We start from the raw sequence: 25,498 nt of genomic DNA, 5'->3' as shown, positions 1-25,498 counted from the left end.
CTTGCAGTCCAAGGGATTCTCAAGAGTCTTCTCCAACATCACAGTTCAAAAGCATCAATTCTTCGGTGCTCAGCCTTCTTCACAGTCCAACTGTCACATCCATACATGACCACTGGAAAAACCATAGCCTTGACTAGACGGACCTTTGTTGGAAAAGTAATGTTTCTGCTTTTCAATATGCTATCTAGGTTGGTCATAACTTTCCTTCCAAGGAGTAAATGTCTTTTAATTTCATGGCTGCAATCACCATCTGCAGTGATTTTGGAGCCCCAAAAAATAAAGTCTGACACTGTTTCCACTGTTTCCCCATCTATTTCCCATGAAGTGATGGGACCGGATGCCATGATCTTCGTTTTCTGAATGTTGAGCTTTAAGCCAACTGTTTTACTCTCCTGTTTCACTTTCATCAAGAGGCTTTTTAGTTCCTCTTCACTTTCTGCCATGAGGGTGGGATCATCTGCATATCTGAGGTTAGTGATGTTTCTCCCAGCAATCTTGATTCCAGCTTGTGCTTCTTCCAGCCCAGCGTTTCTCATGATGTACTCTGCATAGAAGTTAAATAAGCAGGGTGACAATATACAGCCTTGACATACTCCTTTTCCTATTTGGAACCAGTCTGTTGTTCCATGCCCAGTTCTAACTGTTGCTTCTTGACCTGCTTATAGGTTTCTCAAGAGGCAGGTTGGGTGGTCTGGTATTCCCATCTCTTTCAGAATTTTCCACAGTTTATTGTGATCCACACAGTCAAAGGCTTTGGCATAGTCATTCAAGTATGACCTAAATCAAATCCCTTATGATTATACAATGGAAGTGAGAAATAGATTTAAGGGACTAGATCTGATAGATAGAATGCCTGATGAACTATGGACAGAGGTTCCTGACATTGTACAGGAGACAGGGATCAAGTCCATCTCCATGGAAAAGAAATGCAAAAAAGCAAAATGGCTGTCTGAGGAGGCCTTATAAATAGCTGTGAAAAGAAGAGAAGCAAAAAGCCAAGGAGAAAAGGAAAGATATAAGCATCTGAATGCAGAGTTCCAAAGAATAGCAAGGAAAGATAAGAAAGCCTTCCTCAGCAATCACTGCAAAGAAACAGAGGGAAACAACAGAATGGGAAAGACTAGAAATCTCTTCAAGAAAATTAGAGATACCAAGGGAACAATTCATGCAAAGATGGGCTCGATGAAGGACAGCAATGGTATGGACCTAACAGAAGCAGAAGATATTAAGAAGAGGTGGCAAGAATACACAGAAGAACTGTACAAAAAAGATCTTCATGACCCAGATAATCATGATGGTGTGATCACTCATGTAGAGCCAGACATCCTGGAATGTGAAGTCAAGTGGGCCTTAGAAAGCATCACTACAAACAAAGCTAGTGGAGGTCATGGAATTTCAGTTGAGCTATTTCAAATCCTGAAAGATGATGCTGTGAAGTGCTGCACTCAATATGCCAGCCAATTTGGAAAACTCAGCAGTGGCCACAGGACTGGAAAAGGTCAGTTTTCATTCCAATCCCAAAGAAAGGCAATACCAAAGAATGCTCAAACTACCGCACAATTGCACTCATCTCACACGCTAGTAAAGTAATGCTCAAAATTCTCCAAGCCAGGCTTCAGCAATATGTGAACTGTGAACTTCCAGATGCTCAAGCTGGATTTAGAAAAGGCAGAGGAACCAGAGATCAAATTGCCAACATCTGCTGGATCATGGAAAAAGCAAGAGAGTTCCAGAAAAACATCTATTTCTGCCCAGATGTTAGGGAACTACAAATGACACATGGTCGCAATAGAATTAATATTATTTTTATCTACCACTTTATTTTCCAGATCAGAAGCTAGAGCATGCCATTCAGAAGTTTTCTTAGCTAATGTGTGAGAATTTGTTTTTGTCATTATAGGTTCTCAACCTATTTGAACAAATAATAATATTTAACATTGATTGAGCACCTATTTGTGAATAGACTGTTGTAAGTGAATGCATTAAGTAATAGATGTAGATTAAATTAAAGATTGACTACATATGGCCTTTGGAAGTATAAGTCAAATTTGATAGGGTATTTTTAAGGCATTTCTAAAGAATAAAGAAACATGCATTGTTTTGGTTTGTAAGCTCCTATTGATTTTCAAGCAGTCAAGAAACTCTAATACCTATATAATTAGTGTGCCGTGGGAACATATTATTTTTTCTCCAAGAGAGCAATTGATTTCTGAGAACCTTGATACCTTAGCAAGATAATTGTGGAGAGACAAAGGTAAAGCCTCAGTGGTTCAGAAGAGGAATTAGTAGATGCTTTTTATGGTGCTGTTGAGATTTTATTTTCCTTTCAGTGATTTTGACCGTATTCCAAGAAGGCATTTCAGAAAGAGATGAAATGGTCTTATTTAACCCCAGGTACAACTTTGGCAGATCAGCAATACAAAGACCCATGTCAAGAGGGAGGTACAATTACACGAGCAGCATCATAAGGAGATCATCGTTTTGGTGATCACAAAATTCCCTACCCCAGAACAAGCCATGCTTTCCACAGACTAGACAGTAGACTTGCTATGTGTGACTTCTTTGTGGAAATGACTGCGTTTCGTCTCAGATAAGACGCATTGATTGTAAGCTTCTCCACTGTTTCATTGGCTTCCCGGGTAAAGAATCCACCAGTCAATAATACAGGAGACCCAAGAGATATGGGTTCAGTCCCTGGGTTGGGAAGTTCCCCTGGAGAAGGAAACGACAACCCACTCCAGTATTCTTGCCTGGAGAACCCCATGGGCAGAGGAGCCTGGCAGGCTACAGTTATGGGATTGCAAAGAGTCGACACAACTGAGCAACTTAGTACAAACATACCACTGTGTTAAGGGCCAGTGGAAAGGGAAAAAATGCCAAAGCAGAGAGTTATATAATGTTTTCTCATCACTAAGAATTTGTATTTTATTGAAAGGATTCTTCTAGTCTTACTTTAGCATATTTTTTATTTTTTTATTATATATGTATATATATATTATTTATATTTTTAATTATTTATATACTATATATAGATTCAAAAAAGAGGATGTTAGCTTAGTAAGTTGGATTGGGCTTTTCTAAAGCTCGATCACCCCCAGTGTCCACCTCTGCTAACTCACTTGTGACTCAGTTATCGTTCTGTGTTTTCCGTACGTCAGCCTGTGCCCATATCTCACCTACTATTGCCTCTGCACCTCCCAAACCCATTCATTATCATTATTATTGATTCTCAATCTTTTCAACTTTAATCAGTACCTTTATTTTGTGTCATCTCTTAATTTCCCTAAAATTAAAAATGTCATATTTTCTGAAGTCCCAAATAATGAACTAAAAAGTATTTTGTTTTGAAGTCATCATTTATAATTTTACGAAGTTTTTGAAGGTAGTCGGAAGAGCTGTAAGACTTTATAAAACCCAGGCTGCATTCACAGCATCATTATGATGGATGAGTTGGAATAATGTTGGGATTGCAATCCAGATCCTTCCCCGTGCTTCAAACTGGGGAGCTGTTTAGAGAGCAGCTGTCCACTTTCTGTTGCTGCTGCCAGTGCTGCTTCCTTGCTTCTAACATTTTTATTAGTCTTGACTCTTTCAGTTGCAAATGACAGAAATCCGACTCCATCTGGCATAAGCAGAAAAGAGGCTTTTGTTAGCTCATAAAACCAAGCGGTCTTGGTGTGGTGTTGGATTGGATATGGTTAGATTCAGGGGCTCTTTACTCTCAGCACTGAATTTTGCCTTCCTCTCTGGGCTCTTCAGAAGAAAAGCTGTGACAGACCTAGTGAGTGAAAGTCCCTCAGTTGTGTCCAACTCTTTGTGACCCCATGGATTGTAGCCCACCAGGCTCTTCTGTCCATGGAATTCTTCAGGCGAGAATACTGGAGTGGGTTGCCATTCCCTTCTCTAAGGTAACCTCCTGACCCAGGGATCAAACCCAGGTCTCCGGCATTACAGGCAGATTCTTTACTGTCTGAGCCACCAGGGAGCAGAAACATCACTTTACTGACAAAAGTCCGTCTAGTCAAAGCTATGGTTTTTCCAGTAGTCATGTACAATGGGTGAGTTGGACCATAAAGAAGGCTGAGTGCTGAAGAATTGATGCTTTCAAACTGTGGTGCTACAGAAGACTCTTGAGAGTCCCTTGGACAGCAAGGAGATCAAACCAGTCAATCCTAAAAGAAATCAACCCTGAGTATTTATTGAAAGGACTGATGCTGAAATTGAGGCTCCAATACTTTGGCTACCTGATGTGAAGAACCAACTCATGGGAAAAGACCCTGATGCTGGGAAAGATTGAGGGCAGGAGGAGAAGGGGGTGACAGAGGATGAGATGGTTGGATGGCATCATTGACTCAATGGACATGAGTTTTCACAAACTCTTGGTGATAGTGAAGGACAGGGAAGCCTGGAGTGCTACAGTCCACAGGGATCGAAAAGAATTAGACATGATTGAGCAACTGAACAGCAGCAACTGTTAGCTTTGGTCTCAGTGAAGCTCTTGGTGGCCTCTGCAGCTCCAGACTTACTTCTACTAATTTTGAGAATCTCAGAAGATTATCAAATATATCTGCCCAGGATTCCCATCAGAGTCCTGAAATAAAATCTAATTAGTTTTTCTTAGTTTGTGCATCTGTCCTTGAAATGCTTGCTGTGGCCAGGAGGGTTTAATTGAATTGGCTTTTTCAGGGTTATTGCCTACCCTGGAACTGTGTGGCCTTGAAATGAGGCTCTCTCGGATAAAGATCAAGAAGCTGGACAAAGGAGGAGGAGGATGTTGGGCTGGCCAAACCAGTGATTCTCTTACTGGCACTCTAAGCAGAAGCCTAGTGGTCTCAACATGTGTTAATCATTTGGCTTATCTGAGCAAGAAGGGAAAGTAAAAACTAGAGTACTGAACCTAGAACCAGGTCTCTACCCTCAGCTCTGACTCTATCAGGCTTGTAGGGCAACATAACTTTTCCACTTCAAAATTATATCCACCAGGAATGAAGAGTGAGACAAGCTGATGGCACCCGAGGGAGGCAGAGGGTCAAGTTTGGAAGATTCCTTCCCAGGAGCCAGGGGTGCCTGATATACTTTCATCCCCGGCTGTACTTTTCTGCTGAACTTCCAGCTCCCAGAGACCAGCACCTGCACTGGATCTTGCATTTTAAACTTTTTGTCTCTGGTTTCTTTTTCTTAGTCCCTCCTTCTGAGTATCCTTCTAGATGTATGTTGGTGCCTCTTAAATTATCCTTTATGTCTCTTCTCTTTTATACTTTTTAGCAATTGTTTTCCTATTTTGGGTGATTGTTTTAGCTCTAGATTCCAGTTTTCACTTTTAAAAAGTATGCTTATTTCTATCCACAGAGATTTTCTTACCCTATTATGTATTTTGTTTCTAGATTTTCTTTTATCAAATCTGCTTTTTTTTAAAAAACAAAACTTGAGCAATGTTCTATTCTTGTCTTAGAGAGTCTATTTTTATTTATTTAAGAGTTTGTACATTCTTATTTTTATATTCTTCTAGGCTTTTCCTGTTATGAAGACTTCCGGGGGGTTCATTCTTGCTGTTTGTTGTTTTTGTGCGTGCTCACGTGTTTCCTCGTGTGTTCTGTTAGTTTTAGTCTGTGAGCTCACCTCCAGGGAGAGTTTCATGTGAATTCTGGGGGTTGCCCTGGGTGGTCGAGGTGTTGCTATGGGGCAGTTTTGCTGCCACTGATTTGAGGGTTGAGGGCGTGCGTGCATGCCAAGTCGCTTCAAGTCGTGTCTGACTCCGTGACCCTATGTACTGTAGCCCACCAGGCTCCTCCGCCGCTGCCGGCTCTGAAGGTGGAGGGAGGGCTTCAAGTCAAAGCAGGTGGGCAGTTCCCTAAAACTTGGGAAAAAAAAGACAAAAAAGGATTCTTCCCTGGAGCCTCTGGAATAGAATAAAGCCCTGTTGACACCTTCATTCTCAAAATCCATCTAGGATTTCTGACCTCCATAACTGTATAATAAATTTGTGTTGTTTTAATGGCCTGCGTTTGCGGTAATTTGTTAGGATAGGAAAGTAACGCACACAAGGATGACCCAGCAGTTCCTACCAGAAATGTGCCCCAGGAGATGTGCCGTAGAGTGTTCAAGACCACCGTCTGTAGCGCCCCACACCTGGAAATTACCCAGATGCTGGTCCAAAACAGATACGTTGTGACACAGCCTGCATACTCTTCGGTGATGAAAGTGACCTGTCTGCAGCTCCATGTGACAGTCCAGAGAAATGTCACAGATGCGATGGTAAGAAAGTGAAAGTGTTAGTCTCTCAGTCCTGTCCAGCTCTTTGTGATTCTATGGACTGTAGCCACCAGGTTCCTCTGTCAATGGAATTCTTCAGGCAAGAATACTGGAGAGGATTGCCATTCCATTCTCCAGGGGATCTTCTCAACCCAGGGATTGAACCTGGGTCTCCTGTATTGCAGGCAGATCCTTTACCACCTGAGCTGCCAGAGACGCCCAGAACAAGGTGTACTATGTAAGTCTGTGTGTATAGAATATAAGAGACAGAAGTAGTGCATTGTGTAGAAAGTCTGTCTGACCCTTGAGATCATCCTGGCAGGGGGGCTAGTGACTGTAAGGGGACATGCTTGTAACATTCTGTTTCTTGATTCGGGTGCTAGTTACATGTGTCAAGTGTGTGAAAATGTATTGAGCTACACTCTTATCTTTTATTTTCTGTGTGTCTGTTCAGTTCAGTTCAGTTCAGTCGCTCAGTTGTGTCTGACTCTTTGCAACCTCCTGAATCGCACACTTGAATTAAAAAAAAAAATGTCCCAAACATAGTATTGTTTTCCACAAGAGCTCTGCAGTCTGGGCCGTGTGGATGGGGCGTGATCTTCTAGCCTGTGCGCGGGAGCATCAGACCCAGAACCTTGATCGGATGACGGGCCTGCTGCTGTCGACTGACTCTCTCCTATTCACTGTATTAGATTAGAGGAAGTTTCTGTAGTACCGAGTTTTAATTTGCCTGACGAAAATTCCGATGACTAGAATTCACAAATACCCAGGGCAATCTCGAAATGCTTGCCATAGAGGCATGCACTAGTAACAAAACAGTTTGATTTATTTCTTCTAATAATGTATGTTCCTGTCATTTAATGTGGCATGTCATTTCAGGCAGCTGCACCAGTTGTCGTGATGTGAGTGCCAATGTGTTAAGGCCACCCCTAGAAGGAGGCTTATTTCGAACAGTGCTCAGTGTTCTGACATCAGAAATTTGATCTTGGCAGGGCTCCAAAGTGGCATTTGCTGGAAAAATCTGTCCTAACGCATGTAGCCTGTTCTCCTTGGTAAGATGTGAAGTGGTCTGTTGCCCAGATCTTGGATTCTAGTCCTGGCTGTGCTATCAGCCAGCCACAAGAGCTTAGGCAAGTCATTCATGTACACGTTTTCCCATTATAGATGTTAACGTTGCTCCTTTGCTTTAAACACGTGCTTTGCCTCCATGGTGTAGCCAGAGTCAGCAGCAACAAGGTTTTGGAAAAGGAGCCGTTCGTTAAGGTGCAAACTTTTGGAGTAAGACAAGTTCTAGCTGTGCCCTGACTGGTTTGTCACCTGGGGCTCATTACTTCTGGAAGGGCTGTTGAGAGGCTGCCCCACAGGTCTGGCACATAGAAAGGGCTGCCTCGATAAATAGTGTCTGCTGGGATGATGGTGTCTGTGGTTTGTTGTGAGTCCCTGATGTTGTTTGAGGCTGATATTGAGGGAGCTTGTAACTTTGTTATTGGATTATAGCATTCACAGGTAATAAAACCTTCACAGAAGTTAACTATGGGGACACAGAAAATTCCTCCTATGAAAGTACCCTTGAAGGTTGCATTTTTATTATAAATATTTCAAATTTGCACTGAAGTATAGAGGAGCTACCCTGCGTCCAAGGTCAGGGGCCACGGCCGAAGTGCCAGGCTGCGACAGTGCAGGAGCAGCCAAGAGGAGCTAACCCACACCCAAGGTCAGAGGTGGCGGCCGAGAGGAGCAACCCACGTCCAAGGAGCAGGGGCTGCGCAGGCACAGGAGGGCCTAGAGGAGCTACTCCACGTTCAAGGTCAGGAGGGGAGGCGGTGAAGAGAAGAGAAACCCAAGTAAGACGGTAGGTGTTGCAAGAAGGCATCAGAGGGCAGACTCACTGAAACCATAATCACAGAAAACTAGTCAATCTAATCACACTAGGACCACAGCCTTGTCTAACTCAATGAAACTAAGCCGAGGGGCCACTCAAGATGGGAGGGTCATGGTGGAGAGGTCTGACAGAATGTGGTCCACTGGAGAAGGGAATGACAAACCACTTCAGTATTCTTGCCTTGAGAACCCCATGAACAGTATGAAAAGGCAAAATGATAGGATACTGAAAGAGGAACTCCCCAGGTCAGTAGGTGCCCAGTATGCTACTGGAGGTCAGTGGAGAAAACACTCCAGAAAGAATGAAGGGATGGAGTTGTCACGTGAGTGTATGTTCCTCGGTTCTTTGTCTCATCACAACAAAGATTTGGAGCGACGGACATTAAAGCCCTCAGTGCATCACAGCTCTCAGGTCTTGGACAAACCGTGGTATAGCTCTTAAGCAAATCAGTGTTACAGCTCTGCTTTATTTAGAAGATAGCAGGAGAATCCATCCTCAAAGCATGAGGGCATGCCAACCCAAAGACTCGAAGAGAAGAGAGTGGAGGAGTGCGTGGGGGAGGGAGAGAGAGAGAGAGAGTAAGAGGGAGAGAGAGAGAAAGAGCCCACGCACGCGGGAGAGAAAGAGAGAGAAAGTGCTTTGGCGCCTCCTTTTATATCTTTTCTTCCTCCCCCTGGGCCTGTCCTCTGCAAATTGGGCTTAGCCAGGAGTGCTGTTTGTTCTACCTGAAGTCTTCACTCTGGTCCTCGGACCTTACTTTGACCTTCCTTGTCTTTTAGCCACCACCACTTTGGACTCCTTTTCCCTATTCTACCTACCTAACAGAGCCAAAGCGAAAACAATACACAGTTGTGGATGTAACTGGTGATAGAAGCAAGGTCCAATGCTGTAAAGAGCAATATTGCTTAGGAACCTGGAATGTTAGGTCCATGAACCAAGGCAAATCGGAAATGGTCAAACAGGAGATGGCAAGAGTGAATGTCGACATTCTAGGACCCAACGAACTAAAATGGACTAGCATGGGTGAATTTAACTCAGATGACCATTATATCTACTACTGTGGGCAGGAATCCCTCAGAAGAAATGGAGTAGCCATCATGGTCAACAAAAGAGTCTGAAATGCAGTACGTGGATGCAGTCTCAAAAACGACAGAATGATCTCTGTTTGTTTCCAAGGCAAACCATTCAATATCACAGTTATCCAAGTCTATGCCCCAAACCAGTAACGCTAAAGAAGCTGAAGTTGAACAGTTTTATGAAGACCTACAAGACCTTTTAGAACTAACACCCAAAAAAGATGTCTTTTTCATTACAGGGGACTGGAATGCAAAAGTAGGAAGTCAAGAAACACCTGGAGTAACAGGCAAATTTGGCCTTGGAATACAGAATGAAGCAGGGCAAAGGCTAATAGTGTTTTGCCAAGAGAATGCACTGATCATAGCAAACACCCTCTTCCAACAACACAAGAGAAGACTCTACACATGGACATCACCAGCTGGTCAACACCGAAATCAGATTGATTAAATTCTTTGCAGCCAAAGATGGAGAAGCTCTATACAGTCAGCAAAAAAAGACCGGGAGCTGACTGTGGCTCAGATCATGAGCTCCTTATTGCCAAATTCAGACTTAAATTGAAGAAAGTAGGGAAAAACGCTAGACCATTCAGGTATGACCTAAATCAAATCCCTTATGATTATACAGTGGAAGTGAGAAAGAGATTTAAGGGACTAGATCTGATAGATAGAGTGCCTGATGAAGTATGGACGGAGGTTCGTGACATTGTACAGGAGACAGGAATCAAGACCATCCCCATGGAAAAGAAATGCAAAAAAGCAAAATGGCTGTCTGGGGAGAACTTACAAATAGCTGTGAAAAGAAGAGAAGCGAAAAGCAAAGGAGAAAAGGAAAGATAAAAGCATTTGAATGCAGAGTTCCAAAGAATAGCAAGAAGAGATAAGAAAGCCTTTCTCAGTGATCAATGCAAAGAAATAGAGGCAAACAACAGAATGGGAAAGACTAGAAATCTCTTCAAGAAAATCAGAGATACCAAGGGAACATTTCATGCAAAGATGGGCTTGATGAAGGACAGAAATGGTATGGACCTAACAGAAGCAGAAGATATTAAGAAGAGGTGGCAAGAATACACAGAAGAACTGTACAAAAAAGATCTTCACGGCCAAGATAATCACGATGGTGTGATCACTCACATAGAGCCAGACATCCTGGAATGTGAAGTCAAGTGGGCCTTAGAAAGCATCACTACAAACAAAGCTAGTGGAGGTGATGGAATTCTAGTTGAGCTATTTCAAATCCTGAAAGAAGATGCTGTGGAAGCGCTGCACTCAATATGCTAGCAAATTTGGAAAACTCAGCAATGGCCACAGGACTGGACAAGGTCACTTTTCATTCCAATCCCAAAGAAAGGCAATGCCAAAGAATGCTCAAACTACCACACTATTGCACTCATCTCACATGCTTGTAAAGTAATGCTCAAAATTCTCCAAGCCAGGCTTCAGCAGTACATGAACTGTGAACTTCCAGATGTTCAAGCTGGAACATCTGATCCTCTGGTTCATAGGAACCAGAGATCAAATTGCCAACATCCGCTGGATCATGGAAAAGGCAAGAGAGTTCCTGAAAAACATCTATTTCTGCTTTATTGATTATGCCAAAGCCTTTGGCTGTGTGGATCACAATAAGCTGTGGAAAATTATGAAAGAGATGGGAATACCAGACCACCTGACTTGCTCTTGAGAAATCTGTATGCAGGTCAGGAAGAAACAGTTAGAACTGGACATGGAACAACAGACTGGTTTCAAATAGGAAAAGGAGTACGTCAAGGCTGCATATTGTCACCCTGCTTATTTAACTTCTATGCAGAGTACATCATGAGAAATGCTGGGCTGGAAGAAGCACAAGCTGGAATCAAGATTGCCGGGAGAAATATCAATCACCTCAGATATGCAGATGACACCACCCTTATGGCAGAAAGTGAAGAGGAACTAAAAGCCTCTTGATGAAAGTGAAAGAAGAGAGTGAAAAAGTTGGCTTAAAGCTCAACATTCAGAAAACGAAGATCATGGCATCTGGTCCCATCACTTCATGGGAAATAGATGGGGAAATAGAGGAAACAGTGTCAGACTTTATTTTGGGTGGCTCCAAAATCACTGCAGATGGTGATTGCAGCCGTGAAATTAATGGACGCTTACTCCTGGAAGGAAAGTTATGACCAACCTAGATAGCATATTGAAAAGCAGAGACATTACTTTGCCAGCAAAGGTCCGTCTAGTCAAGGCTATAGTTTTTCTAGTGGTCATGTATGGATGTGAGAGTTGGACTGTGAAGAAAGCTGAGCACCGAAGAATTGATGCTTTTGAACTGTGGTGTGGGAGAAGACTCTTGAGAGTCCCTTGGACGGCAAGGAGATCCAACCAGTCCATTCTAAAGGAGATCAGCCCTGGGTGTTCTTTTGGAAGGAATGATGCTAAAGCTGAAATTCCAGTACTTTGGCCACCTCATGCAAAGAGTTGACTCATTGGAAAAGACTCTGATGCTGGGAGGGATTGGGGGCAGGAGAAAAAAGGGATGACAGAGGATGAGATGGCTGGTTGGCATCATCGATTTGATGGACGTGAGTTTGAGTGAACTCCGGGAGTTGGTGATGGACAGGGAGGCCTGGCGTGCTGCAATTCATGGGGTCGCAAAGATTCGGACGCGACTGAGCAACTGAACTGAACATATAGAGAGTAAGGAAATGAAGAGCTCTATGCTGGCCATTCAGATTTAATGATCATAGGGAAAAAGTGATCATGTCATGTCCGACTCTTTGTGACCCCAATGACTGTAGCCCACTAGGCTCCTCTATCCATGGTATTTGGCATTGGAATTTTTTTGGCCACAAAGCATGAGGGATCCTAGTTCGTGACCAGGGATTGAATGTGGACCCCTTCCCCCAACACTGTAAGGAGAAATCTTAACCTCTGGACTGCTAGGGAAGCCACCTTGCTTCCCTTTTTTTAAAACATAAAATGGAAACATTGTAATTACAGTTGAAACCTCCTGACCCCAGACTTGTTTATTTCCAGCAGTCCTGAGATGTAACTATGATGCTGTAGTTTGTATCATTCTCTGCCATGTTTTTATATCTTCTTAGATGTTGATGTTATGTCAGCAGTCATCACATACATCATCTGTGGCATCCTGCAACTTGATCTTTTTTGTCCAGATGTATTTTAGAGATTTATCTATGATAGAATGTATATCACTCCAGCTCATTTGTTAAATGCTATATTGCCTTCCAGTTTTAAATATATTCCAATTTCTTTGTCCATTCCTTGATGCGTATTTGGGGGTATGACCAATTTTTTCTTATTATAAACAATATCGGAATAAACATGTTTCACTTGCACGCATGCAAGTGTCTCTATACATCTAGAAACAGCTGAAGCTAACTGGTGGTTGCACCAGGTTACAGTTCAATGACATGTAATGGTTCCTGCTGCTTCCTGCCATCTCTGACACTTGACAAGACTAACCTTTACCAGCCTCTTTCATGGTGTGAAAGGATGTTTATTTTTAATATGCATTTCCTTTTTTTCTTTTTTATCTTGCCATAGATGTTAACTCTCTGAGCCCTGGATATTCTTTCAGCAAATGCCTTTTTGCTTAAGAGAACCAGACTGAGTTTCTCTAATGAGTGATTTGCATCCTTATCTTCTGTCCCTGTTCAGACTTGACTCCATGGAGGCAGAGATGCTGGGTTCAGCGTCTACCCTATGTCCGTCGAGGAGCATGAAGAAAGCTGATGCCTGGTTCACAGACTCCTCCTTCCTCAAGGGCTGAGGGGTTGGAGGCTGGCAGAGTATCCAGGGCTCCTGGCCCACCTGACTCTTACTAACCCACATCATGTATGCTCAGAAAGGGTTTAGGGAGCTCTGCCCTACCCCATGTGTAAGAGGAAAGGGATTTAGACACAGGGAAAATGGACTGTTTGGTTAAAAAAGAATATGGTGTCTATTCTTCTTCCTCAGTTTTTCTTTCCTTATATTGGATGATTAAGGTAACCACTTCACATGTCTAGAAAAATCCTTTAACATTTTAGAGATACAAAACAATAAATTTTATAAGTAAGTTATAAACCCTAGCAGAAAAAGAGACACAAAGCCAACATCCGACTTACTGAAAACATTATGATAATGTTTGTTTTCCTGTCAACTGCTATGCTGAATTTTATGTTTATCACTTCTTTTCTTCTTCAAAGTAATTTCCCACTTAAGAATATATCTCTAAGGCACATATTGAGTGCTTTTGGATGGTTTTACATTAAAAATGTAGACAGGCTTCTGGTTTCCTTTGTTCGTTCAATATTATTGCTCATATTTTTGTTCTTATAAATGTAGTTGCAGTTATTTCATCTTCACTATGTAACATTATATTATGTGACTGTAACACAGTTAGTTTTTCAGATTCTTGTAGATATTTGGATAGTTCCCAATTCCACCCCACCCCTGGTCCATTAATACGAACTTGCCTCCTCAGTTCAGTTCAGTCACTCAGTCATGTCTGACTCTTTGAAACCCTGTGGACTGCAGCAGGCCAGGCCTCCCTGTCCATCACCAATTCCAGAGCTTACTCAAACTCATGTCCATTGAGTCGGTGATGCCATCCAGCCATCTCATCCTCTGTTCTCCCCTTCTCTTCCTACCTTCAATCTTTCCCAGCATCAGGGTCTTTTCAAATGAGTCAGTTCTTCCCATCTTGTTGCCAAAGTGTTGGAGTTTCAGCTTTAGCATCAGTCCTTTCAGTGAATATTCAGGACTGATTTCCTTTAGGGTGGACTGGTTGGATCTCCTTGCAGTCCAAGGGACTCTCAAGAGTCTTCTCCAACACCACAGTTCAAAAGCATCAATTCTTCAGTGCTCAGCTTTCTTTATGGTCCAACTCTCACATCCATACATGACTACTGGGAAAACCATTTGATTAGAAGGACCTCTGTTGGAAAAGTAATGTTTCCGCTTTTTAATATGCTGTCTAGGTTGGTCATAACTTTTCTTCCAAGAAGCGAATGTCTTTTAATTTCATAGCTGCAGTAACCATGTGCAGTGATTTTGGAGCCCCAAAAAAGAAAGTGTCACTGTTTCCATTGTTTCCCCATCTATTTGTCATGAAGTAATGGGACCACGTGCCATGATCTTAGCTCTCTGAATGTTGAGTTTTAAGCCAACTTTTTCACTCTCCTCTTTCACTTTCATTAAGAGGCTCTTTAGTTCTTCTTTGCTTTTTTCCATAAGAATGGTGTCATCTGCGTATCTGAGGTTATTGACATTTCTCCCTGCAGTCTTGATTCCAGCTTGTGCTTCATCCAGCCCAGAATTTCGCATGATGTCCTCTGCATATAAGTTAAATAAGCAGGGTGACAATATACAACCTTGACATACTCCTTTCCCGATCTGGAACCAGTCTGTTATTCCATGTCCAATTCTAACTGTTGCTTCTTGACCTGCATATAGGTTCCTCAGGAGGCAGGTAAGGTGGTCTGGTGTTCCCATCTCTTTAAGAATTTTCCACAATTTGTTGTGATCCGCATAGTCAAAAGCTTTGGTGTAGTCAATAAAGTAGAAGTAGATGTTTTTCTGGAACTCTCTTGCTTTTTTGATGATCCAACAGATGTTGGGAATTTACTGTCTGTTTCCTCTGCCTTTTCTAAATCCAGCTTGAACAGCTGGAAGTTCATGGTTCACGTATTGTTGAAGCTTGGCTTGGAGGATTTTGAGCATTACTTTGCTAGCATGTGAGATGAGTGCAGTTGTGTGGTAGTTTGAGCATTCCTTGTCATTGCCTTTTTTTGGGATTGGAGTGAAAAGTGACATTTTCCAGTCCTGTGGCTACTGCTGAGTTTTCCAAATCAGCTGGCATATTGAGTGCAGCACTTTCATAGCATCATCTTTTAGGATTTGAAACAGCTCAACTGGGATTCCATCACCTCCACTAAACTAGCTTTGTTCATAGTCATGCTTCCTATGGCCCACTTGACTTTACATTCCAGGATGTCTGGCTCTAGGTGAGTGATCACACCATCGTGATTATCTGGGTCATGAAGATCTTTTTGCACAGTTCTTCTGTGTATTCTTGCCACCTCTTCTTAATATATTCTGCTGCTGTTAGGTCCCTACCATTTCTGTCCTTTATTGTGCCCATCTTTGCATGAAATGTTCCCTTGGTATCTCAAATTTTCTTGAAGAGATCTCTAGTCTTTATCATTCTGTTGTTTCCCTCTATTTCTTTGCGTTGATCACTGAGGAAGGCTTTCTTATCTGTCTTTGCTATTCTTTGGAACTCTGCATTCAAATGGGTATATCTTTCCTTTTCTCCTTTGCCTTTCACTTCTCTTCTTTTCTCAGTTATTTGTAAGGCCTCCTCAGACAACCATTTTGCCTTTTTGCATTTCTTTTTTTGGGGGATGGCCTCAAGACACTCACAGCAAGTCTGGGTCAGTCTCTTGTGGGGTCACTTCTCCTTTCTCCTGGGTCCTGACGCACACATGGTGCCCTCCCAGAGTCTGTTTCCCGAGTCCTGTGTAAGTTCTGGCAGCTGTATAGTGGGGTTAATGGCGACCTCCTCCAAGAGGGCTTATGCCATACCCAGGTCTGTACCCAGAGCCCCTGCCCCTGCAGCAGGACACTGCTGAACTTGCCTCCAAATGGAGTGGAATAGCTGGAGTCTTGGGGTCACAGAGTTTGCAAGAACATCATCAGCTTTCAGGGTTACACTGCATTGTTTTCTGTGCTCACAGTGCTCCTCAGCCTTGCCAAGGTCTAATGTCCGAGTTCTTGAATCACCGTGACTTGGTGTCTCACTGTGGTTTTTTAGTTTTGATCTCCCTGATCACTAACAAGGCTGAGCTACTTTCCATACATTTCTGTGTGAAATATGTATTCACAGTTTTCCCTCTTTTTCCCCCCATTTGGATCGTGATATCTGTCTGCTCTTGCTACCAAAAATATTGCCTCACAAACTTCCCCAAGCTCGAGCATCTTAAAACACCACCTGCTTATTTGCACAGTCACGAATCTTTAGGTGGTTTGAGATGTGGCCGATCTGAGCTGGGCCTACCTGGGTGGTTCATGTCAGGCTTCAGGCTCGGCATGCTGGGCCTGGCTGCAGGCTGTGCATCGGCTTGGGTGTGCTTTACCTCTGTTCATCCTGGGGCCTGCTCTGAGGGGGAGAAGGGTAACTCAGCATGCTTTGTGAACAGTGGGTGTTGCACTGCAGTGGGGCCGGGACTGGTTGTCACTGCACATTTCAAGCCTTGGCTCTCATTGTATCTGTCGACTGCCAAACAAGTGTTAGGACAAACCCAAGGCAAGTGCATTTGGTCCAAGTGGAGCCACAGCAAGAGTGAGGATGTGACACTAAATTCCAGGAGAGTCGAGAATTCAGGCTAAGAAAAGTGAAGGGACGAACAGAGATAGTTCATGTAAATGGTGAGCAAAACAGAACAGGGGGTAGCTATGCTGATAGCAGACAACATAGGCTCAAGTCAAAAACTCTTGCTAGAGGCAAAGAAGAGTATTACGTAATGATCAAGCGGTCAATCAGCCAGGAAGAAATAACAATTATAAATACGTATGTATTTAACTTCAGAGCACCTCAATGTAAAGCAAGCATGAACAGAAGTGGAAGGAGACCCAGACAATAACAGGTGCAGCAGAAGACTTCAGCACCCACTTTCAGTGATGGGTGGAGGATCTGAGAGAAGGTCAGTAAGGAGACGGAGGCTTTGAACTACACTGTGGACAAATGAACCCAACAGAAGAAACAAACAAACAAACAAAAAACAGAGCTTTCTACCCGATAATGGCAGAATATCCTTTCTTTTCAAGTACATATGAAACTTTCTGCAGGATTAGTCATATCTTAGTTCACGAAACACGTCTTAAGAAATTTAAAATGATTGAAGTCATGCCAAGTACCTTTACAGTCAGAATGGAGTGAAAGTAGAGATCAGTAGCAGGAGAAAAACTGGAAAATTCACAAATAGGTGGAAATAGAATAACAAATTCTTGAACAACCATTGGGTCAAATAAGAAATCTGAAAGGAAATTGGAAAATACCTTGAGAGAAATGAAACTGAAAACACAACATACCAGAACATAGGGGATACAGCAAAAACAGTACTAGGATAGAATTTATTGTGCTAAATTCCTCCATTAAAAAAGAGGAAAGATCTCAAATAAGCTAAAGTGGAAAAAGGAGAAGAGACTAAACCCAAAGTTAGCAGAAGGACAAAAATAGCAAAGGATTGGGCAAAAATAAATAAGATAGAAAAAAAAACCCCAACTCTTGAATTGATATTTTTGAGAAGATAAACAATATATTGACAAATCCTTAGCTAAAGTAATTAACCAACAGAGGGAAGATTCAAATAAAATCAGAAGTGAAAGAGGATATAACTGATACCACTGAAATAATAAGGATCATAAGAGATTACCATGAACAGTTATATGCCAAGACACTGGATGTGTGCGTGCTGTCGTTCAGTCGTGTCCAGCTGTTTGTGACCCCCATGGACTGTAGCCCACCAGGCTTCTCTGTCCATGGAATTCTCTAGGCAGGAATACTGGAGTGGATTGCCATGCCCTCCTCCAGGGGATCTTCCCGACTGAGCGGTCGAACTGCGCTGCAGGCAGATCTTCCCACAAGGGAAGCCCCTTCCTGGGGGATACTGTGTGAATTAATCTTTTACTGTTAAGCTGACTGTGCATTTCTGGTCATGCTAACACTTTTGTATGTTGCTGGATTCAATCTGCTAGTCTTTTGTTGAAGACTTTTATACCTATATTTATAAGGGATATGGGTCTGTCCTTTTCTTGTGATATCTTTGATTTTGAAATCAAGATAATAGTGATCTCATGGAATGAACTTAAAGTATTCCTTTCTCTTCTCTTTTTTTTTGGGAAGAGTCTGTGTTGTGTAAACTTGAGCAATGTTTCCTCATTTGTGAAAAGGAGGTGATAATGGCTTAAAGAAAGTTGCGTTGCCGCGGGTCCCGGCGGCACTGAGCCGCCGGCGTTTCCCAGCGCGGCCGCCCGAGGCCGGGGAAGCCATGGGCGCCAGGACCCCGCCGCCGCCGCCGCCGCCGCATTCCCAGTTGCAGGAAGAGAAAGTAAATGTCTAGGGAAACCTCATGGACAATCTCCACAATAGATGATAACAAAAAGCAATCCAGATGGGGTGCAGGTGCTGTAAAATGATACAAAGCTATCTCTTCGATCCAGTTCACGTGCCCTCCCCTGGTTACGTTAACGAAGTGAACAGCTGCAAGTTAGATGAAGAGGACACTCTTAAATTGAAAGACAAACAGAGCAGCGAAATCCTGGTGCACAAGGGTGACCCTCCTAGTGAGGGCTGCAAGAGGACTGCGAGCGGGAGCGGAACAGCCTCTCCACAGGAGCCCTGCGGGCTTCCCCGAGGACCACGCCTCTTGGGGGATGCTGTGGAGGGACCCTGGGCAGAGAAGACTAGCGGGGCCGTCAATGGCGTCGGCCCCGCTGCTGTTCTGCAACTCAGTGGTGAGCCGGGGCCCCCTCAGGGAGCCAGAGACTCCTGGGCCAGTGCTGCAAACAAAGGTCACCCGACTCAGCCCTTCCCTGAAGGAGGGAGTGCCAGAGAGCTGGACTGCATGCAGCTGGCCTCGGGAGAGACGCAGGTCATCGGGAACGCGGGCTCTGGCGCGCCATCCACGGCCGGGCTTGCCGCCTGGGAAGTCCCAGCCCATGTCCTCCAGACACCCACCCCGGACTACCCTCCGCTTTGCGGCTCAGCTGAAGACAACGCTGATCACGTTGATCACCAAGAGAAGGACCATCTTTTCAAGATCCACTCTGAGAAGGAGCCCCAGGAGGGTGCTCACCCGCCGGCAGGGGAGTGTGGTTTGAATATGCCCTTCTCTGCAAAGAGAAGCTGGGATTCATTAAACGAGGCCGTGACAACTGAAATCCCAAGTGTCTACTTTGACAAAGACGATCCTGCTCAGGACGTGCCTGTGGTCGATTCCAGAAACGGGTGGGAGGAGGCCCCTGGCTCCCCCGGAGACCGGAGCTGGGAGACGGTGGATCAGGATGCGGAGGTGGCCGAAGCCCTCGCAGCCTTAGAAGCAGCTACTGCGGGAGAAGATGTAGATGAGGCCGAGTAGGGGAGGGGATTCTCCAGGCAAATAAGCTAGTGACGATCTGGTCGCTCGGGGCTAGGTTTGCTCCTAAAACCCAGAGCTGATAAATGCAGCATATACAGCTGCAGCCTTACAGGAGGTTGACACCCAGCGCCAGTTGTGATGGATGTGAGCTTCAGTGCCATGCTGCTTGTTCACCACGAAGAGTACCACCGTCGAGATGGGCTAAAGCTCAAGAGACTGTAAGTCAGAGTGGACCACGGTGCTGGCATCCACAGAACATGCAGACCTTAAACACCCTGCTGGCCAACCCGCACAACTCCCGCACAACGCGTGGTGCAGGTGTTTGTGAGAACGCCCTGGAATCCCAATGAGAATCCGAGGGAAAGAGATTCCCAGGACATTCTGTTGGAGTGTAAAATTCCTTACCTTGCTTTTGAGAGCCAAACATTATACCCAGTCAAGGAAAGGTAACTACCCCCATTTAAAGTGCCTAATGTACCCCCCAGAGCATGGCTTACCTTCAGGGACAGTCACCCAGGGAACCAATCACTAACCACTTGTTGGACAGAGAGTGGAGCTTGGCAGCTTTCAGGGTAGAGCAGGAGCCACCTGTAAACAAATGGTTAGTCATTAGCTGTGATATCAGGCCACCTTGACCTTAACTTTTTTACATTATTACTTTTTCATCTCCTTTGGGATTGGGGAGTTTGGTCAAAAGACTTCTTTGTTTAAAATTCAGGTTTTTAAGTTTGTGAGATTTGGAACAGCAAAGAGAGAGATGGAGTGTTTTGTGCCATATAATGTCTGATTGTGATTAAACAATAACAACATAAAAAAAAAATAAAGAAAGTTGCGTTGTCATAAGAATTAATTAATACGAATGAACTGAAAGTCTGTCTGTAGAGGAGATCCAACCGTGCCAGGTGCAAGTGGGCGCTCAGCTCACATTAGCTGTTACTATCAATACAGGGAGTGGGGAGCTGCTGTCTGTGCCGAACTGCCCAGATGCATTCAGTTGTAATTACTTATGAATTTATTCAAACACCCACTACTATGTGTTACAGGTTCTGAGAATCAAGTGGACAAACACATTTTAGTCTGTTACATCTTTGGAATAATGGGAAATCAGTGCAGTAACTGGATATCTGTATTGCCTATTTTGGTGCTAAATTCACTTTATATTCTATGCAGCGACCTAGAAACAGCTGAAATATGCTTTTTCTAATCTATGTGGACGTTCTCTCCCTCTGGGAACACCACGTGAATTGCTCATTTGTAATTCTTTAAAGGCATGCATTATATTTCTTGTTAATATATGTGTGTTTCTTATCCATAGGGAGACCGTATGTGATTTACTGTTTAATCAGAAATGTTTTGGGGAGTGAAAGGCAGTGTTATTAGTAGTTATTTTAGGACAAGAGGTATAAGGCAAGACTGTGCTGGGTTATCCAGGGTGTATGAACACATGGTTCTCTCCTTCTCCAGAATGTCTGTTAAATCTTTCTTATATTCTGCAAGCATCTGTGACTGTCCTGATGATAGTAGATGATCAAGAAATATTTCTGGAGGAATTACCAAACAGCAACCAGACAGAGACAGACTGTACATTATTTTTATTGTTTATTTACTACTTTAATTTGAAGTATTGAAACTGTTCACAGGCTTTCTACTTGACAATCTAATTTGTCTGCTTAATTAGGGGGTCAGTAAGACAAGAGTTTGGCCACTTGCAGCCAGAAAATTCTATGAACCGTGAAGGAAAATAAAAGCAATTAAGGAAGAGGATTAATTTGAAAAATCAGCACACTATTTCCACATTCTTCACAGAAATACAGGTCATTTCTACATATTCCTGTCTTTTTGTTTAAACATGAAACACTAGAAGTTTCTTTAATTGGAATCGCTTAAAGTGACCTTGTCCTTTGTAGCAGGTGTTTGGGTGCTGTCACAGGAGTGCCCTGGGGCATAGCCCCACCTGCTGCTGCTCACCTTTGCTTCTTGTTTTCAAATCTGATGTTATTCCTCCTCGGTGCTGAAATTTTTTTTTTTTATTTCTCTAAAGCTCAGCAGGGAGGCATGTGGCTGACATGACATTTGGGACCCCTGGGAGTAGGCTGTGTATCCTGGAAAATCAGAATAATCCATTTATTTTGATGCTGGGGCAACGATATCAGGTTCAGTTTATGTCAAAAGAAGTATTGTGTTTGGTTGCTTAGAATACATGCTGCGAATTGATGGTCGAAGGAATTACATCAAACTCCCCGCTGGCTGTCTGTCTTTCTGTGTATCAGCCCGTCGGCCACCTGTCTATCTGTCTATCGATCCATCTGTCATCTGTCTACATACCATTCCTCTCCTTTGTATTGTATCTGATGGAATTTGTATCTGATTCCTTTTTCTTTTTTGTCTGACAGAATATATGGGCTGTTAAGTACCTTTTATATTTTTGCTTTATTATTTCTAAGTCTGAAGAGAATCTGCTACTAAATTGTAATTTGAAACTTCTCAGCATAAAAAATTTGAATTTTTTCCTTAATACATAATAATATACATTCAAGCTTTCTTGCTTTCTGAAACAAACTGAAGTTACTGAGATAATTACCAGGTATTATCAGGACAGATCACAGATGGTAAGGAGAAGATCCTTAGTAGCCAGACGATTTCAGTTTGACAAGCCATGGGGTGTTATTAGTCATACGCAGGCCAGCCTCGGTTGTGCTTAGCATGCAACAATACTTTGCTAGAGGCATCAGGTCTAAACTGTTCATTTGCATAGATGTTTGGAGTATTACCTGGAGCTAAACATGATCAATTGTATTTATATCCAACAAAATGAGTACAAAATTGAATTTAGCAGGAAAGTGTCCATTTTAAGGACATAAATATTATCTGGCCAGAAGCAAATGGCTGAGAGGAAGTGATGTTTGTGGGTTTTTTGTTTTTTGTATACCAAGGAGAAAGGGAGGGGAGTTACAGAGTTTGAGAACATGCTCATACTATTAGTAGTCATACCAGCACTCTAACAGGAGTATCATATGGGTGCAGAGCTAATATCTTCTGGGCTCCAGGCTTTTCTGTAGTTCAAGAGATGTGCGTATGCAGTTTGGGGCACGTGGGGAGTTTGTTGAGAGCGGCCTGTGGAGACAGTGAACAGGGGATCAGGCGTCCACAGTCCTGGTCATCAAGATGCTCACAGCCTCATAAGGGAGACACCTCTGCAGATGGAAACAGGAAGTGTCTGAAGTGTTGAGTGTTGTGGCTGAGACAAGGACAGGTGTGGTGCGTTTGAGGTAAGACACACACACCTTGTCCGTCAGAGCCGGAGATGAGCAAGGAAGGCTTTTCTCAAGGAGGCGCAACTGTTCAGTCACGTCCTGCAGAATGAGTAAGCGTGGGAGAGGCTGACAGAGGAGGCAGCGGCTCTGAGGTTGAGGGGCCAGCACCGTGCAGGACTGGGGAGCTGAGGGCACGTGGTGTCCAGAGGACAAGAGACCTGTGCTCATGGGGTGTGAGACTGAGGGGAAGGGGGTCAGTGAGTAGGAGCAGAGGGGACAATGAATTCAAGACACGCTGAGTAGATTCAACACCCCAACCTGGTGGGCATGTTGGGGGAAGGAAGGGAAAGACGAAGCGATGGTGGCTCTGGCAGAGTCAGGGCCGCCATTAGCTCAGAGGTGTTTTTGTTTGAATTAGAAAAAGACACATTTTCATCCTGGCAGGTAGAAACTCTGTGGCAGGAGGAATGGCCGGTGTACATGTTACTGAATCCAAGTTCACTATGCTCACTACAGGACAGGTCAATAAGTTGAATGCAAAGTGTTGAGACAAGGAATACAACTTTATTTGGAAAGCTGGCAGACCGAGAAGATGGCAGACTAATGTCTCAAAATAACCGTCTTATCCAGGTCTGGACATTAGGTTCTTTTATGGAACAAAGATAGGAGAGGAGGTAAGACATAAAAAGGCCATTAATCTTGCAAATATCTCCTGGAATGGTCAGCCTCAGGGAGGAAAGGTGTCTCTTTCTTCCTTCCTGTAGCCACCCACAGGTGGACAGGGTCCTGAACAAAGGCACTTTGGTTTAACATTCAGGCAGAAGAGCAGGTTCCCCAAGGCAGGTTATGTTTGGACAGAATCCTTTCAGTGCACAAAAGCAAAGGGAAGCAAAGGTTAAAGTAAAAGAAACAGATCCAACCAGGAGTCAGTTCTTCTCTGTAACATGCAGAGCCCAGGGTGAATGTCAGTTTTCACCAGCCCCTTGGCTCGGTGCTCTTGTGCAGTGCACAGTCTGAACAACTGTAGGAGCAGATATGGGCAGATGGGCAGCCACTGTCATCATTAGTGCAAATGGGAAGAGCAAGAGGAACTGGGAGGTCATGGGAGGGGCAGTCGTGTGCTCAGTGTGTAGTATTTAGGGTCATTGTTCAGGCTGTGTGTGGGTGATCAGTCACTTAGTCATGTCTGACTCTTTGTGACCCAGTGGGCTATAGCCCACCAGGCTCCTCTGTCCACGGAATTCTCCAGGCAAGAATACTGGAGGGGGTTGCCATTTCCTACTACAGGGAATCTTCCCAATGCAGGGATCAAACCCATATCTCTTGCATCTCCTGTACTGGCAATCAGATTCTCTACCACTGTGCCACTTGTGAAGTCTCACTATTCAGGTGGAAATATCAAATAAGAAGTCAGATATAAGATTCTAAAACACTGGGGACTACAGGTGATTTGGGTCCTTAAACTTAAAAAAAAATACATGTAAATTATAGTTAAAATTATTCATACTGTACAACCTTTTGAATCATGGCTCCAGTGGGACTCATATAATACTAAGTTTTGGTTCTCCAGAAAGGTTAATCTGCTCTGTCAAAAAAGTAATTCCAACTAACTTACTAAAAAATGTCTACTACTGTTTACTAATATACAAAGACTGGTCATGAGTAGCTGGATTGGTGAAGTTTTTTACTTTCTCTGCTGCAGACCACCGGGCTATGCCTTGTGTGATGGGGACCTAGTACCTAGAGTACCTCTGCCTTGACACTCTCAGAAAGTCAGACTGTGTGAGTAGAATCTGTACAGGTAAACTGCAGCCAATCCATATTGGTTAGGTCAGTTAAGCAAAAACCCAAAGTTTCATGAGAGGGAGGACCAAAAGAAATATCTTCTGGGTAAACCAGGCTTCCCAGGTGGCTCAGATGGTAAAGAATCTACCTGCCAGTGCAGGAGAGGTGGGTTCAATCCCCAGGTTGGGAAAATTCCCTGGGGAACGGAATGGCAACCCACTCCAGTAGTTTTGCCTGGAAAATTCCATGGACAGAAGAGCCTGTACAGTCCATGGGGTTGCAAAGAGTCAAACACAACAAAGTGACTCAAACTTTTTCTTTCACATAAGAGATGTTAAGAAGATCAGTAGATAGTGTACATTTGGGTGAATTCCACGTTCCACTATCTGTTTGCAGCTCATTGCCTGTGTCCCTTTTCATTATTTAAGCTAAAAATTTTAATACAGGATGCACGGTCACCTCTGTTGTTGCATTCACTGTGGAGGGAGATTCAGTCACTGAGGTCATGTCTGAATTTTGTTTGAAATATCAGTGGCATCCTTTACTTTCAATGTTACCCTTCTGGTTCTAAAGTGACATTTCCAGCCAGCCAAGCAAAATAGCACTGGCAGATTAAGCATTGAAAACGTCAAACTAATAATTGGGTGCTGTCTGAACATCTGCTTTTGAGACAGTAATGTCATACATATCTTGGATATGTAATAATTTTTAGATGCTGATATTAATATATGTCAGTGAACATCTTCCTAGACTAATATTTCCATGTATTTCAATGTAGGATTTTAAAACTATTTATGGTCTTCAATGTTATAGACACCCAGTTAAAAAAGATAAAATAGCACAGACAGGTATTAAAATTAAAATTCTCTATTGTACCCCCACCTGCTGTTAAACCCCCAGTCTTTTCATAAAGGAATCAACAAACAAAAAACCAAAACAGAAAGGTAAAAAACCCAAATCCTTTATGCATGTACACATATATACTTTATACATACGTATATACACCGGCAACTGTTGTTCTGAATTTGGCATTTTTGCACTTACATCTTAGAGACGCAGATCATCTCATTGTTTTCAGTGGTGCATAGCATTCCACTCTGTGATATACTGTAACTTATTTAAACAATGCCC

The 25,498-nt window shown here is 43.3% G+C and overlaps 1 protein-coding gene and 1 long non-coding RNA gene across 2 annotated transcripts in view; both read left to right on the top strand.

Moving 5' to 3' along the window:
- Window positions 1–25,498, top strand: part of LOC105604473 (uncharacterized) — a 246,354-nt gene that overhangs the window by 18,551 nt on the left and 202,305 nt on the right. The window lies entirely within an intron of this gene.
- Window positions 18,191–20,177, top strand: LOC101107700 (uncharacterized protein C4orf19-like). Its single transcript, XM_042239179.2, has one exon. It carries the CDS (start codon window positions 18,363–18,365, stop codon window positions 19,326–19,328), a length of 966 nt encoding a protein of 321 aa, XP_042095113.1. The 5' UTR covers window positions 18,191–18,362; the 3' UTR covers window positions 19,329–20,177.

This window comes from Ovis aries, chromosome 23, assembly GCF_016772045.2.
Source record: "Ovis aries strain OAR_USU_Benz2616 breed Rambouillet chromosome 23, ARS-UI_Ramb_v3.0, whole genome shotgun sequence".
NCBI lineage: Eukaryota > Metazoa > Chordata > Mammalia > Artiodactyla > Bovidae > Ovis > Ovis aries.
Note: the sequence above shows the minus strand (reverse complement) of the source record. Positions and strands in the feature narration are given on the sequence as shown.